The sequence below is a fragment of the Lemur catta genome, chromosome 10, assembly GCF_020740605.2.
Source record: "Lemur catta isolate mLemCat1 chromosome 10, mLemCat1.pri, whole genome shotgun sequence".
In the NCBI taxonomy this organism is placed as follows: Eukaryota; Metazoa; Chordata; class Mammalia; order Primates; family Lemuridae; genus Lemur; species Lemur catta.
The window spans coordinates 6,199,607-6,215,483 of record NC_059137.1 but is presented as its reverse complement, the minus strand read 5'-3'; the positions used below and the strand labels follow the sequence as shown (position 1 = coordinate 6,215,483).

The window sequence follows — 15,877 nt, the reverse complement described above, 5'->3', positions numbered from 1 at the left end:
CCCAGCAGCCCTCCCACCACGGAGTACTGGACACCACTAAGGAAAGGCTAGAAGGTCAACGACATTTCTGGACTCTTCTGCTCCTTATTTGAAGTCCCAGGGAGGAGCATCTGGTACAAATGAGCTGCCCTCCCGCCCACTCTGTGAGGTCAGAGTGCCCACTGATAACTCACCACCTGTGCTGTGGCATACCCAATGGAGTTGTTTAGAAGAGTAATGCTGAAAACACGGCAGTGGTGAATCTAGCGGTGGGTGTCTGTGTGGAGAGACTGCAGCCCCTCTAAGTTTTGCTGGGCCCTTTTAGGTGTGGGATGAGACTGCCTCTCAGAGGGAACTTCCAGGAAATACAGGTTTTGTGCATTTCAAAGATGACTCTTAGTTTTGTTAGGGACTTTAGTTGTCTTAAGGAAATGTGTAGGCTTGGGTAGGTTTGCTAGCTCCTTTCTGGAGCCAGATGAAATGCTGGCTTATTTCAGGGTTTAGAGAGCATTAATGTCTGGGAGGATTAACGCAAAGTGATACAGTTCATAGCCCAGCCATAGACAGTATTTCATAAATGCTTGTTGGACCGATTTATTTATTCAACAGATATTTACTGAGCATTTACTATAATAAGCAGGCACTGTTGTAGGTGCTTGAAATGTATCCGTGAGCAAAAGAGACAAAAGATTTAGTGGAGGTTCGTTTCTAATAACTTAAAGTATGTAAAATGTGTTAGGTGATAAGTGCTATGGAAAAGAGAAAAAATAGAGCAAGGCAAGGGAATCAGCAGTGGGAGGGAGGATTGCGTCACAAATTTAAATTAGCGTATTCTGGTTTGCGATTTGGTTGGTAACATGACAGATGAAGCAGTGGACTGAATTATAGGCTCTGGGTCCCAGTTCTGCCAGCTTGCCACGTGACTCTGGGCAGGAGCCTTCCTTTCTCTGAGCCTCCTTCTCTATCACAATCCCTATTCTACCATTTACTGGCCATGTGACACTTGGTGTGAAGCTCTCTACCCTCAGCTGCCAGTGGTTTTAGGGGTCTTTAGGTCTGAACTTTTTAATTAATACTTTACAAAAGCGTGTATGTATTTTCACAGAGCTCAAGTCCTGATAGTGGGATATATAACAGTGATGAAAGAGCCAAGCTCTTGGTGTTTTTTTGTTTTTGTTTTTTTGAGACAGGGTCTTGCTCTCTTGCCCAGGCTGAAGTGCAGTGGTGCAATCATAGCTCACTGTCACCTCAAACTTTTAAGCTCAAGTGATCCTCCCGAGCAGCTGGGACTACAGGTGTACACCACCACCACACTTGGCTAGTGTTTTTTGGTTTTGTTTTTTTGGTAGAGACGGGGGTCTCACTATATTGACCGAGCTGGTCTTGAGCTCCTGGCCTCAGGTAATCCTCCTGCCTCAGCCTCTCAAAATGCTGGGATTACAGGTGTGAGCCATGCTCCTGGCCTTCTTAGCTTTTCAACTTATCAAGATAATAAAAATCCAGCTGGTTCACATTAGTGTAAAGAGAAGACATGAACATTGACAACAAATATTGAAAGACATAGAAAAGTTGACAGTTCTCTTTGGTTCCAGTGATCAATGGATCCAGTGATCTATGGATCAATATATAGAAATTTCAGGAAAGCCAATTTCCATTTATTGTAAAGACTGGCTTGAAACAACCGGAGCTGCCGTCTGGGAAAAGGGTGATTTTTATCATCAATTACTGTGCTTAAACTGGATTTGGACAACTGATCGACAGGGCTTTTACAGAGCAGAGTCCTTCCTCGTGAGGAAGATGAATTATTGAAGATTGCATGGCAGGAGCTGGTTGCGGATCACAATACCTGAAAAGGGAAGTTCTGATTTCAGGCCTTAGAAGTCATGATTTTCCTGGCCCTTAGTTTCCATATCTATGAGTTTAGATTATTCCCAACATTTCTAGGTCTGAACGTCAGTTTCTGCTTCTACTTACAGAGTGTGAGTCTTCTTGTGACCTGAGCTAGTCACCGCTACCAACCTGAGGTAGCCCCCAAATCCATGTCCTCTCCAATTAAGTGGCTCGTACGGAGCCCAGAGCAGAGGCAGTATCAGGCTCTGGGCTCACAGAGATAACCATCCTAGGCTTAAGGAAGTTAAGTTGAGCAGAAAAATGACTCAGAAGAAGCTCTATGAGCAGGCGCCCCTTGGAGTGTGTGTGTTTGGATCTGGGGAGGTGAAGATCATCCCCATGCCAGGCTGGCTGGGGCTGTTTGGGACGTTGTAGAGCCAACAGTTCTAAGTGCTGGCTCCAGGGCAGGGAGTCTTTGAGTTCTGATTTGCAGCTCAGTTGCTAGGTGACCTCAGCGAGTTATTCTGCCTCTGGGCCTCAGTTTCTCCATCTTTAGTGATGGATATGGATTTGGCTTGGGATGTTACTGCCTCCCAGGGTAGTTGTAGGGCTCCAGTGAGGTCACAGCTGAGAGCTCAAGACTGAGCTGTTGGTGTCAGTTCCAGTACTCAGGCCATCGAAGCAGGTGGCAAGTGGGTAAGTCCTGAGCAGATGAGATTTAGAGGTATGTGGGAAGCAAGGCTTGGCCAGGCTTGGAGGCCTGAGGGTTCAGCTTTTGGAGTCAGAAGGATGGTGGAGTCTTGGGGAGTTGAGACTGGGTGAAGCGAAGGGGTGAGGTGTGTTTGTGACTTAGAATGGAGAGAAGAGAGCAGGAGGAAGAGAAAGGGTGTGTGTTCTTGGGGGCACCGGGGAGCATGGAGGGGTGCAGGGATGGGTGTGTGGAGTGCGGGATGGCTGATGTGGTGAGGATCTGCATGGGCAGGGCTGGTGGGCATCCTTGCATGGGTGGGAGGCTCAGCAGCATCCCCTTCCCCATCCTGAGGGACTGGTCCTCACTGGGAGGAGGAGGATGGAGCCAGAACCTCCTGGAAAGTGATGAATAATGGCACGTGTGGCAGCCAGGCGCAGATGCGCTGCAGGCCTGCCCCTTCTCAGGCCCTGCCCTCAGCTTTGCCCCTGTGGGGTGGCCCAGGGAGAGAAGAGTGCCAGCCCTCATTCAGGGTGACACATCCTGGAAGTCTCACCCAGGGCCAGGAGTGGTGGGCTCTTTGCCAGAGATACCAGCCCTGCCTCCTGTCTTCCCGCAGGGTCTGGTGGGCCAGGGGAGAGGTGCCCCTGGCTGTGGGACAGGCGCCTCACTGACTCGTCAGCACAGCCAGTCTGGCTGCTCTCAAGGGGCTTGTACCCGGGGCCTTGTTCTCCCTGCAGTGCAGGTGTCCTTCCCTTTCAGCCTTCATTCAGTGCCTGCTCTGCACACTGCATTTCCTTGCACAGAGGCACAGGTGGGAAGGGCGTGAAGGCCCTGTTCCAGCTGTGTCACTTCCTCGCCATGTGATCTCAGGCAGTGGCTTCTGTGTCAGAGCTTCATTCTTCCTCTGTGAGATGAGAAACAGCCATCCTTGCCTGAGAGGGATGGGCGAGCATTTGACAAGACGTGAGGACGAAGTGCTGGGCACCGCGCCTGGCTCAGGCTAGGTCCTGGATCCTGTGATTGGGTTGCCTTTTCCAGAAGACTCCTTCCCTGCCCCCACCTCAAATGAGAGAAAAGGAATCTTTTAAAAACTTTCTATTTTGAAAAAGAATTTACAGAATAGTTATAAGAATAATACAATAGCTGGGTGGTATAGTATGTGCCTACTGTGTAGTCCCAGCTACTCAAGAGGCTGAGGTGGGAGGATCCCCTTAGCCCAGGAGTTCGAGTCTAGCCTGGGCAACATAGCCCTGTCTCTTAAAAAAATAAAAGAAAAGAATAATGCAATGAATTGTCATTTATCCCTCACTTAGATTCAATAATAGGGCAATTATCAATATGTTTGTCTTATTTACTGTAACTCTGTATTTACAGGCTTATTGTTGCTGATGCAGGTGAGAGTCAGCTGCAGACATCACGGCCCTTTACCCCTAAATATTTCAGGGAAATCATCCAAGAATATGGATGTTACCGTACATAACTAGAGAATGACTTTCATCTTCAGAAACTTTAACGTCAGTGTAATACTGTATTTGTTTTCCAGGGCTGCCATGACAAAATACCACAGACGGGCTGGCTTAAACAACAAATTTATTTTCTCACAGTTCTGGAGGCTGGAAGTCTAAGGTCAAGGCGTCAGTGGGTTTGGTTTCCTCTGAGGCCTCTGTCCTTGGCCTTCCCAGCTCTGTCCTCGCGTGGTCTTTCCTCTGTGTGTGTCTGCACCCAGCCTCTGTGTGTCTGCAGATCTCCTCTCATAAAGATGCCAGTGAGATTAGATTAGGGCCTACCCCAAAGATCTCGTTTTAACTTGATTACCTCTTTAAAGGTGTATCTCCAAGTATGATTGCATCCTGAGGTTCTGGGGCTTAGGACATCAACATACAAATTGGGGTTGGGGTATAATTCGGTCCGTAACAAATACTATCATCTAATATGTAGTCTTTACTCAAATTTGCCAGTTGTCCCAATAATATTCTTTGTGGCATTCTGCCTGGCCCCCATCCATGGTTCAATTTTTTTTTTTTTTTTTGAGACAGAGTCTTGCTTTGTCTCCCCAGGTAGAGTACAGTGGGGTCATCATAGCCCACTGCAACCTCAAACTCCTGGGCTCAAGCAATCCTCCTGCCTCAGCCTCCTGAGTAGCTGGGACTACAGGTGTGTACCATGATGCCACCTGGCTAATTTTTCTATTTTTAGTAGAGACAGGGTCTCGCTTTTGCTCAGGCTGGTCTTGAACTCCTGAGCTCAAACAATCCTCCTACCTTGACCTCTCAGAGTGCTAGGCTTACAGGTGGGAGCCACCAAGCCCGACGGAAAGGTGTGCTTTTAAGATGTCCAGGTAGCAGCCTTCAGGTTCTGGGACCACTCAGGTACTGTTGCCCCTTCTCTGAAAACCACACTGTGTAGGCCCAGGGCGGTACCTGGTACAGGGGACTGGGGAGCTCCAGGGCACGGAGGCTCTGTCCCCAGAGTGCCCTCGGGGGGCCTGGGGAAGAGGGAGCCTACCAAGGAGGCCAGATGCGCACTCTTCTTATTTTCTTATTTTAGAAACGTTAAAAATAATTAAAAGTAACCTATTCGGTTACTTATTACAAAAGCAACACAAGTTCATTGTAGAAAATGCAGACAAGCAAAAAGAGGAAATAAAAATCACTTGACTCTATCCTTACAGGAATGATAATAGTATCCTTTCTCTAGGTGTAAAACACATTATTTCACCAAAATGGGATTTTACTATAATAGTGTTTTATAACTTTTTACTTTTGATCCATTCAGCAAGTATTTTTTAAGAAGTTACTGTGTTCCAGGTGCTGTTTCAGGTACTTGGGATACAGCAACGAACAAAACAGATACCTGCCCTCAGGGGCCTTATGTTGTTGAGATGAAATAGACATTAGACAAGAAAATAGATAAATGACCAGAATGATGACAGAGCATGTCAACTATGGGCCAGGGTGGACAGAGGGCCTTCCTTGGGAGAGGGAGTAGCAGTATAAGGTGTGGCTGGGTTCCATGGGGTGGCCAGCCTGATCAGGGGACAATCAAGCTGCAACCTGCAGGATGAGAAAGGACAGAGATACAGTGATCAGCATCTTCTCTGGTCATTGAATATTTCACTGTATAATAATCCCCCCTTTTTCAAATCTTTTCGATGTTATTATACTATATCTTTCAACTCTTTGTCAAATGTTGCATTTTTGCAGCCGATCTCCCTCTCTCCATCCTACCTCCAGGCAACCACTGAACTGCTTTCTGTCACTGTAGATTAGTTTGTATTTTCTCGAATTTTAAAAAATTGATATGTAATTGTGCATATTTATAGGGTACCTGTGAAATTTTGATACGTGCATACCATGTGTAGAATTTTAGGTAAATGGAGTCATACACTATATTCTTTTTGGTCGGCTGTGCCGGCTTTTTTCACTTAGCATTACTGTTCTGAAATTCCCCCCTGTGGTGCTTATCAGCAGCTGACCTTTGATGGACGAGTCATGTTCCATCCATGTACATACATAGCGCCGTTTGTCCATTCACCAGCTAGGACATTTAGGTTGTTTTCAGTTTTTATCTTTTTTGATTTAAAATCCTTTTAATCAACTTTATTGAGATATAATTTACATACAATAAAATGCATACACTTTAAAAATATGGTTCATAAAATTTGATAGATATATAGACCTGATTAAACCCCACTCCACTCAAGATCTAGAACATTCCAGCACCACAGTACAGTTCCTCTTGCTTCTTTGCAGTGTAGCCCCACCCTTTCCCCCGGGCAACCACAGATCCAATTTCTATCACCATAGATTACTTTTGTCTGTTTTGAAATTTTATATGAATAGAATCGTGTAGTATATATTCTTTTGTGTCTGATTTTTTTTGCTCAGTTTAATGTTTCTGAGATTTATCCATGTTGTGTATATAGTAGTTCTTTTTTATTATTGTGTACTGTTCCATGATATAGCAATAATTTACTTCAGTCCCCTGTTGGACATTTGGGTTGATTCCAGGTTTTAGCTCTTATGTCTAAAACTGCTATGAATGTGTGCGCAGACATGTGTTTTCAGTTCTCAGCAGATATCTGAGAGCAGAATTGCAGGGTCACACAAGTGTATGTTTAACTTTGTGAGAAACTGCCAAATGGTTTCCCAAAGCTTTTCATACTCTTTTAACTTCCATCAGAATATGTGAGAATTTGTCACGTCTTCAGCAGCACTTGGTATAGTAAATCCTTCTAGTTTTAGATCTTCTAGGGGATGTGAGATGTTACCTCATTGTTTTAACTTGCATTTCTCTGATGTTGTAAAGCATGTTTACATGAACTTATTGGCCATTCTTAACTGGTGAAGTAGCTGTTCAACCATTTGCCCATTTTAAAAAATTGGATTGTTCTTTTTTGAGTTATAAGAGTTCTTTATACATTTATAGTTTGAATATAAGCTTTCTGCCAGATATAAGTGTTGTGAACATTTTCTCCCTGTCTGTGGCTTGCCGTTTCATTTTCTTAAGTGTCTTGTGAAAAGAAAACAGTTTTAATTTTGATGAAGTCCAATTCATCAATGTTTCCTTATATAATTAGTGCCTTTTATGTCCTTACTCCAAAGTTGCAAAGATTTTTTTTGTATATTTTTCTTGTGAAGTTTTAGAGTTTTACCTTTTTTAAAGTCTGTGATCCATTTCTAATTATTTTATTTTATTTTATTTTATTTTTGAGACAAAGTCTCACTCTGTTGCCCAGGCTAGAGTGCCATGGCATCAGCCTAGCTCACAGCAACCTCAGACTCTTGGGCTCAAGCAATCTGACTGCCTCAGCCTCCCGAGTAACTGGGACTACAGGCATGCGCCACCAAGCCCGGCTAAGTTTTTCTATATATTTTTAGTTGTCTGGTTAATTTCTTTCTATTTTTTTTGGTAGAGACGGGGGTCTTACTCTTGCTCAGGCTGGTCTCGAACTCCTGACCTTGAGTGATCCACCTGCCTTGGCCTCTCAGAGTGCTAGGATTATAGGCGTGAGCCACCGCGCCCAGCCTCTAATTAATTTTTAATGTATAATATGAAGTAAGGGTTAAAGTTAACTTTTTCCCATATGGATATCATTGTTCCAGTACCATTTGTTGAAAAGATCATCTTTTGCTCATTGAATTTGCATTGTTGAAAATGAATTAGCCATCTGTGAACAGGTCTAATTCTAGACTCTATTCTTTTGCATTGAGCTGCATGTCTGTGATTGAGCTGATGCCACACTGTGTTGATTGTTGTAGCTTTATAGAAAGTCTTGAAGTCAGGTGCTGTTAGTCTTCCAACTTTGTTCTTTTTCAAAAATTTTTTGGCTATTCAAGGTTTTTGTGTTTCCATGTACATTTTAGAATCAGCTTGACAATTTCTATAAAAAAGCCTGCCAGGGTTTTGATTGAGATTGCCTTGAATCTGTAGATCAATTTGTGGAGAATGGACATCTTAACAATATTGAGTCTGCTAATCCATGAATATTGTATATCTCTCCATTTATTTACATCTAATTTAATTTCATGGATAGGAATGTTCAATATTAATCATCATTTTTAATCACTGTTTAGTACAATAGTGTGTTGTCTTGTCACTTATTTAATTGCCTGTTGGTCATCCAGATTACATCCATTGTCCCCCCATTATAAACAGTACTACAGTGAATATCTTTATGCCGTTTTTGCGCACAGCCTTGATTATTGGAATAAGTCTGGAGCCAAGTTAACCCTCTTGACTGTTCTTTGCTATCTGCCTTAAACTGTTGGTAATTTGTTGTAGTTGGATGTGGAGTACCAGTGATGTAGGCTTGCTTTCAGGAGGCCCATCAGCATGGTGATTTAGAACGGGCTGGCAAACTATGGCAGCTGGCTAGGCTTGTTTTATATGGCCCTCAAATTAAGAATTTTTAAGGATTTGGAAAAAAAGATTGTGTGACAAAGGTTGATGTGACCCATAAAGCTTAAGATATTTATTATCTGGTCCTTTGAAAATTGCCAATCTCAGATTTAGAGCCAGGCTTTGCAGGGCACAGGTCTGATCGCCCCCCCACCCCACCCCCACCTCCGTTGCTAACTGGCCAGGTGATTGACCTTGGCGAGGTTCCTTCATTACTGAAAACTCCAGGTCTGTTTCTTCATCTGTAAAATGGAGGTAGTGAGAGTGCATTGAGGGTTGGTAGCCACAAGGCTTTTTTTCTCCTCTTGGGTGTTGCAGGAACTTAAGTTGATTATACATGTGAATCAAGATTGGGCCTGTCACTGTCATCCTGGTCTGGGCTCCAAGGTCACCACCTGGCTTCTGCCTCCCCAGCCATCCAGCTGGAGAGGTGGGGCACATACCAAAGACACCAAACAAGCCCACACACTGCAGCTTAAAATAGTGCAGGACTAGTGCCAACCCAGGGCACTTGGCCTCAGCAGAAACGAGGAAAAAAAAGTAAAAGCCCAGCTTCAGGTGAGGAGGTTTGAACTTTAGAATCTTGAACCCATCATTGTCATGTGCCTATTTTGAATGTTAGCTTCTAACTGCCTCTCCCTCTTTGAACTGCCCACATCTGGGATACTGTGGCCCGTCAAGGATAGAGGGGTAGTGGTGACATGTGGATGAACCTGCTTGGGCCTGTAGCTTGGGGTTGCTTAAGACTTGGGGTTTGGGGGTTCTGAGCAGCATGGGCTCCTTGAGAGGCTCGAAGGATGATCCGAGGGGCCCAGTGTCATGCATGGAAGGGGCCAGGCCTTCCTGTTCAGAGGGTTGACAGGCTATGGCAGCCTGAGGGGGCAATAGGAGAGGCCCCAAGTCTCCTCTTACAGACCCTTGAAGGTTTCCTCTTGGGGGATCACAAAGGCAATGTCCTGGCAGTGACTAAGAGAGGTCTGGTGCCCCCTAGGAGGGGCTGATCGTGTTTGCCAGCTCTTCCCAAGCCTTCCGTAGCTGTCCCAGCAGTAGTGTGTTTTTACTGTCCCTGTGGATGCACTGGGGAGTGTCTCTAGCACGAAACTCATTTGCCCCTCCCAGGAGGAATTCTGGGCTATTTTTAGCCTCTAGTTGGTGCTAAGAGTGATTTTGAAATAACAGAATGGTGTGATATGCACTGGCTCGTCCCCCACGTTCTTTGCAGAGGCTTCCACTCGCTCCAGACCACTGCAGCCCGTCCCTGTCAGCTGTCAAGGAGGATGTGAGTGCTGGTGGCTGGCTGCTTCACCCAGAGGTAAGCCCACCCCTCCCCTCAGCTGGACCCCTAGACACGGACTGAGGAGGAAGTGTGGGCTTTTCTCTTTAGGTGAAATGATGGAATTGTGGTTATGGAATGGATTTTTTTTTTAAAGTTCTTATTTGTTAGAAAAATATATATGAATGGAATGTAATTTCACACATCTGGGACTTGCTACAAAAGCAAGAGGAAGTAGGAGGTTGAGATGAAGTAAGATTGGCTGTGGGTGTTAATTGATGAATCTAAGTACGTGAGAGCGCGTCATACACTTCTGCCTACTCTTGCGTGTTACATTTTCTATAAGTTCAAAAGAGCAAGTGAGTGAGGCCTTAAGAACCCGACCAGCTTGGGTTTTGGCCTTCGCTCTGACGTTCCTATCCACGAGATCTTAAACAAGGAGCCCGTTTCTTGGTCTGTGAAGTGGGGCTAGTCAGGCTGCCATGGAGATAGCTGGGAGTGTTGTTAATGAAATAACGCATGAAGGCGCTGAGCTCGGTGTCTGGCCGGTGGACCCCTGGCTATCTGGGGTTGGGCAAGGGGATTACAGGAGTATCAGGTGGGCACAGTGTGGCTTCTTTGATTAAACCACTCGTGGTTCCATTTACATTTTTAGTTGGTTTGGAACTTACTTGGCAGCAGTTTGGAACTTTAATCAGTCAGATTCCTGGATATGATTCTGCTAAAATATCAAATAGCTGAAGCATTTGTTTAGTTATTTATTTTTAAATGTTTTTTAAAAAAATAATTAAAGATTCACAGAAAGTTGCAAAAAATTTACCAGGAGGTCCTGTACCCTTCACCTCGTTTGACCTAATTGTAACACATCTTTGATGTGTCTGTAGTATAGCCAGTAAAATGACGTTGGCACAATCTGCAGAGCGTGTTCGCATTTGACCAGTTCTGCAGGCTGGTGTGTGAGTTGTGCATGTGTTCAGTTCTGTGCACTTTAGTACACACATAGATCCACGTAGCCACTGTGACAGTCAAGATACAGAGTTGTCCACCACTGAGGAGCTCCCTTGAGTGAAACATTATTTTTCAAGATAGAAATCATTTTTTTCTGATTTAAAAGAGAAATTATATGCAGTAGAATGTCAAGATACTTGCACCATGTCATCAGCAATTTATTTTACATTACTTTGTTCTTTCTTATATCATCTTAGTTTTTTCATGAACATGTATCTTTTTTTTGAGACAGAGTCTCACTCTGTTGCCTGAGCTAGAGTAAGTGCCATGGTGTCAGCCTAGCTCACAGCAACCTCACACTCCTGGGCTCAGGCGATCCTCCTCCCGAGTAGCTGGGACTACAGGCATGTGCCATGACACCTGGCTGGTTTTTCTATTTTTAGTGGATGGAGTGAGCTCCCAGACATGGGTTTGTCTTCCTTCTAACAAAGCATCCATGGTTTTGGATTCTCTGGCATACAGCTCCGTGAATTCAGGCTGGACTCCTGCGTCTTTCCTACCAATAATTCTGATCATCACACCTGATGCTTACTGGGTATCTCCCTGTGCTGGGCATCTGACGTACTTTTTTTGTTTTTGTTTTTTTGAGTCAAAGTGTTGCTCTGTCACCCTGGGTAAAGTGCAGTGTGTCGTCATAGCTCATTGCAGCCTCCAACTCCTGGGCTCAAGCGATCCTCCTGCCTCAGCCTTCCAAGTAGCTGGGACTACAGGCGCGAGCTACCACACCCAGCTGATTTTTCTATTTTTAGTATAGACAGCATCTCACTCTTGCTCAGGCTGGTTTCAAACTCCTGAGCCCAAGCAGTCCTCCCACCTCGGCCTCCCAGAGTGCTAGGATTACAGGCGTGAGCCACTGTGCCTAGCCCTGGCATACATTGTTTCTGTGAATTCTTAGAGAAACCCACTAGGGTAGCTGTTGTCTTCCCAGACAAGGAGAGTGAGGCTCAGAGAGGTTAAGCCATTTCCTTGGATCGCTGGTTGGTTTGTGGCAGACTCAGACTCAAGGCCAACATTGTGCACTTAACCACTGCCTCTCTGCCTCCCACCAACAGTGGCTGTCGTTAACGCAGGACTGCTTGTGTCTTCCCGTAGGTGAGTCCAGGCCAGAATGGGGGACTCCAGGGACCTTTGCCCTCACCTTGACTCCATAGGAGAGGTGACCAAAGAGGACTTGCTGCTCAAATCTAAGGTAAGAGGTCAGATCTTCTGGGGCAGAGGCCTACACCTAGGGCCACCGCTTTCCTGGGGTGTGGATGTTTCTGACACAGCAGAACTGGCTCTCTGACAGTCTCTGCTCAGGCTTTTGTGCAAATGGAAACACTGGCGTCTGTCTGGGAGGCCTTGTTCCGGGGCTTGTGTCCTCACAGCCGTTAATTATAGTTTAGACCAGGCCATTTGGGAGCCGCTAATGGTCTCTGTCCATTAGCTGTTGGGGGGCGGTGCCCAGAGCCTTGCCAAAGCAGGGAATGAATGCTGCTTTCACAGTCCAGGGGTGTGTTACAAATGTGACCTGAAGAGGGCTCAGGGAGGCCTGAGTGGGAGGCTGGGCCTCTTCTCTGTGTAGGAGGATGTGTTGTCATTGTCTCTTTTTGTTGTTATTAAATTAAAAATTTTTGAAAAGGTAACACTATCACATGGTAGAAAAATGAAACAATTTAAGAACATAAATGTCAAGAAATTCCCCCCCATCCCAGCACCCACCCTCCTTGTCCCACCCTTAGGTAATCACATTCGTTGGCTTCTTTTGTATCTTTTCTGTTTCTTTATGTGAATACAAGCAGGTATACCTTATTTTAAATTTTGCCCTTTCTTACATAAAAGATAGTGTACTATAGTTGCTGTTTTATAACTTGATTTATTCACCTAGTGATGTATTGGAGCTCTTTCGACATCAGTACAGAGACAGCTGTCTCGTTCTTTGTCTAGAACTTGCATCATATTTCATCGTGTGGACATGATAACTGATCCTCCATGGGTTGATGACTGTACTCTTTGCAGCCTCTTGCCAGTACAAACGATGCTGCAATGAATGGCCTTGTAGAAATGTCATCATGTCCACGAGAGCTATGTGCAGGCACATTCCCAGGAGTGGGCTAATTGGGTCAGATTCCTAGACATATTGCTAAGTTGTCTTTCCAGACACCTAATGCCGGTCGTTTGGCCTCACTGCACCAGCGGGTTCTTGGTGGCCTTTGGCCTGAGCTGGTTAGTCATGGGCCTGGGTGTGGGAGCAGTTCTTCAAAATGTCAATGGCTGCTTTTGAAGTGATTTTGCTTCTCTCCTGGTGTGGAGGAGCAGCAGAGTGAGGCTCGGGTGATCATTGTCTGATGCTGGGTTTCTTTCTGAGTTGAGGGGAATTTGAGAGCAGAGGGGACGTGAGGTGGGTGGGAGGAGGGAGGTAGAATGTGGCAGGGTTTGGGCTGGGATTGGCACCCTTTTAGAAGCATGTTAGTGCCTCTGGACCAGAGACTGAATGTATCTGGGGCACCCTGTGCCTATGTGTCAGAAAGCACATCTTTGGTACCTCTCTGAGTATCTGGAAAATTACAAAACAAAATCACTGTTTTAAAATACTCAGAAGGGGGAAGATATGAGCAGGTAGCTCACAGTGAAATGCAAATGGACAAGAAACTTTTAGAAAAGGATGCTTAACTTTACCAGTGGGCAAGGATATTGCTAATGGAAACAGGATGATACCATTTTTCAGATAGGCAAAAACAGACTGAGCACATTCACAGCTGGAGAAAATGGACCACTCATGTTGTGATGGGAATTACTGTGACCTTTAGGGAAACAGTTCTGCTGCTGGGAATTTATCCAGTAGAAACATTAGTATCGTTATAAAGAGACAGATACAGCAGGATTTATTGAGCATTATTTGTAAAAGGGAAAGACTGGTGGCAGCCGAATACTCATCAAGAAAGGAACGGGTGAATAAATTCTGGTGTGTCCGTAGTGTGGGACACGGTGCAGTTATTGCAAAGAATGAGATGTGGCCTCTGTACAGACTTAGAAAAGTGACCATAAGTGGATGACAAATGCATGCTACAAAGAAGTATATGTTGTGTGATCTTATTTTTACTAAAAATCACCCCTGAAGATCTAAGTGTATATGTTTGTATTAGAATGAACAGAGGGATGTACTTCAATTATTACAGTATGTATGTACTTTATATACTATACTTCAAATCATATATAGCATACAGTTTGAATTGCTACAGTAAGCACGTAATACTTTCGTAAATCAAATGACTGGAGTGAAAATAAAAAGCTGGGAAGATGGGAGTGAAATGTGAAATTAAAAACTCACAAGAGATTACAGTTCAGAAGGTCAGGGGCTGTTCTGAGTCTGCTCAGCAGACAAGCTCATCTCCTGCCTGCAGCATCCCCAGTGAGACCCTAAATCTCAGATTGCAGATCTCAGGCCCGTTGTGTGGGAGGAGCTGCTTCTCCTCAACCCTCCTGAGGGTTCTGTGTGCAGGCTCTTCACAAACACAGCCAGAACCTGCGTTTGGTGAGGAGGAGGAGTTTCCCTGGAGGCTTGGGGGCCAGCATGGCTACCCGCAGGGGCATACTGGCCTTTCCTGGTGGGAGCTTTGGGGACCTTGCTGCTCAGGGGCCCAGGATCCTGGGCTTCACCTTCTGACCTTGCTCTGTAACGAGGTGTGACCTCTCTGAGCCTCAGTTTCTCATCTGTGCAAAGGGCATCTTGGTGGGACCTCTGGACAGACTGGTGGGGATCACGTGAGCAACGTGTAAGGAGCTTGGCTGGAGACTCGGCTCATTGCAGTCCCTCACCAGGTGTCCGTCCCCACTCTGAGAGAGCCTAACACTGTATCTGCCCCAGAGACTGTCACATAGAATTCATCTCACAACTGACGGGAGCACGGCAGACGCTATACGATCTCAGTTGGGAACTGCTGTTCTAGACATGCACAGACAAAACTAGCTGGGGCACAGTTTAAGTTGCTGTAGCAAAGAGACCCTGAAATACAGTAGCTTAAATGAGACAGAAGTTTATTTCTCTCTCATAGAACAGACCAGAGGTAGGTAGGGCTGGCAGGGTGGCACTGCTGTTCTTAACATGTGGCTTTCGTCTCTGAGTCCAAGGTGGTTGCTTCAGCTCCTGCCATCACAATCATATTCCAGCCAATGTAAGAGGAGAAAGAGCAAGGGTGGCACACAGCTCAGAAATGGCGCGCATGACTTTTGCTGTCATTTCATTGACTAGAACAGCCACATGATCACAGTAGAGGCTGGGAAACAGTCTGTAGCTGGCTGGCTATGTGCCCAGCTGACATTCATGTGTTCTACTATTAAAGCAGGATGGGGAGAAAGGATCTTGGCAGACAAGGAGCAGTTTCTATCAGCCAGACCACCAGAAACCTGGGTGTTTGCAGGGGTCAGCAGGTATATTGAGCTCCTACTTTGTACCAGGCCCTGTGAATTCACAGGGGTAGGTCAAACAGAGCATCCCTCTTGCATGGAGCCTAGAGTCTAAATGGGGAGAAAGGCTTAAATAAATAAGTTTCATGAAGGCAGAGTAGAAGGGGTGATGAGAGAGTATATGAAGGGGTCTGTTTAAGTTTTAAATAAATAATTTTATTTGAAAATTTTTTATAGGTACATAATAAAAATTCAAACAGTAAGATATAAAGTGCCCCCACGGGGATCCCGACTTAGATGGGCAAAGCAGCAAAGGCCTTTCTGAGGCAGGGCCTTGAAGCTGAGACCTTCAGCGTGTGTCAGCCGGGTGGAGCCAGGCGGGGCACCCTCCGGCGGGAGCAGCCCCTGCGCTCAGCCCCCCTGGGCCGCTCACACTTGTTCTTTCTCTCTCACCTTAACTCACACAGGGAACCTGTCAGTCCTGTGGTGTCGCTGGACCAAACCTGTGGGCCTGTCTCCAGGTAAAGGATCCTTGTGGCTGTTGCGGGTATGGAGCTCACTCTGGACTTGGGGTTGGGAACGTCTGTCCCTCGTGGGCACTGCCAGAAACCTTGGGCAGGGGCACAGGGCTCCAGAGATAGCAAGTGCCTGGGCTGGACACTCTGAAAGCCGTTGACAGGATGAAATGACAGGATAAAAGCAAGTTGGAGGAGACTCTGGACTGAATGGTCCATCTTCACAAGAGGCAAGATTCTGTACCGGCACACGTGTGAGAGGCGACATGGACGTCTTGGCTTTGAGCCCTAGCA

The 15,877-nt window shown here is 45.7% G+C and overlaps 1 protein-coding gene across 3 annotated transcripts in view; it reads left to right on the top strand.

The window, feature by feature from the left end:
* The window catches only part of USP20 (ubiquitin specific peptidase 20), a 37,353-nt gene that overhangs the window by 1,751 nt on the left and 19,725 nt on the right, over window positions 1–15,877 (top strand). For all 3 annotated transcript variants that reach the window (XR_006737874.1, XM_045563208.1, XM_045563207.1), the window contains exons 2-3: window positions 11,775–11,871; window positions 15,536–15,589. Coding sequence is in view for 2 of the 3 variants with exons in the window: in XM_045563208.1 (XP_045419164.1) it covers window positions 11,791–11,871; window positions 15,536–15,589 (135 nt within the window). In the remaining variant the exon portion in view is untranslated. The remainder of the gene's footprint in view (window positions 1–11,774; window positions 11,872–15,535; window positions 15,590–15,877) is intronic.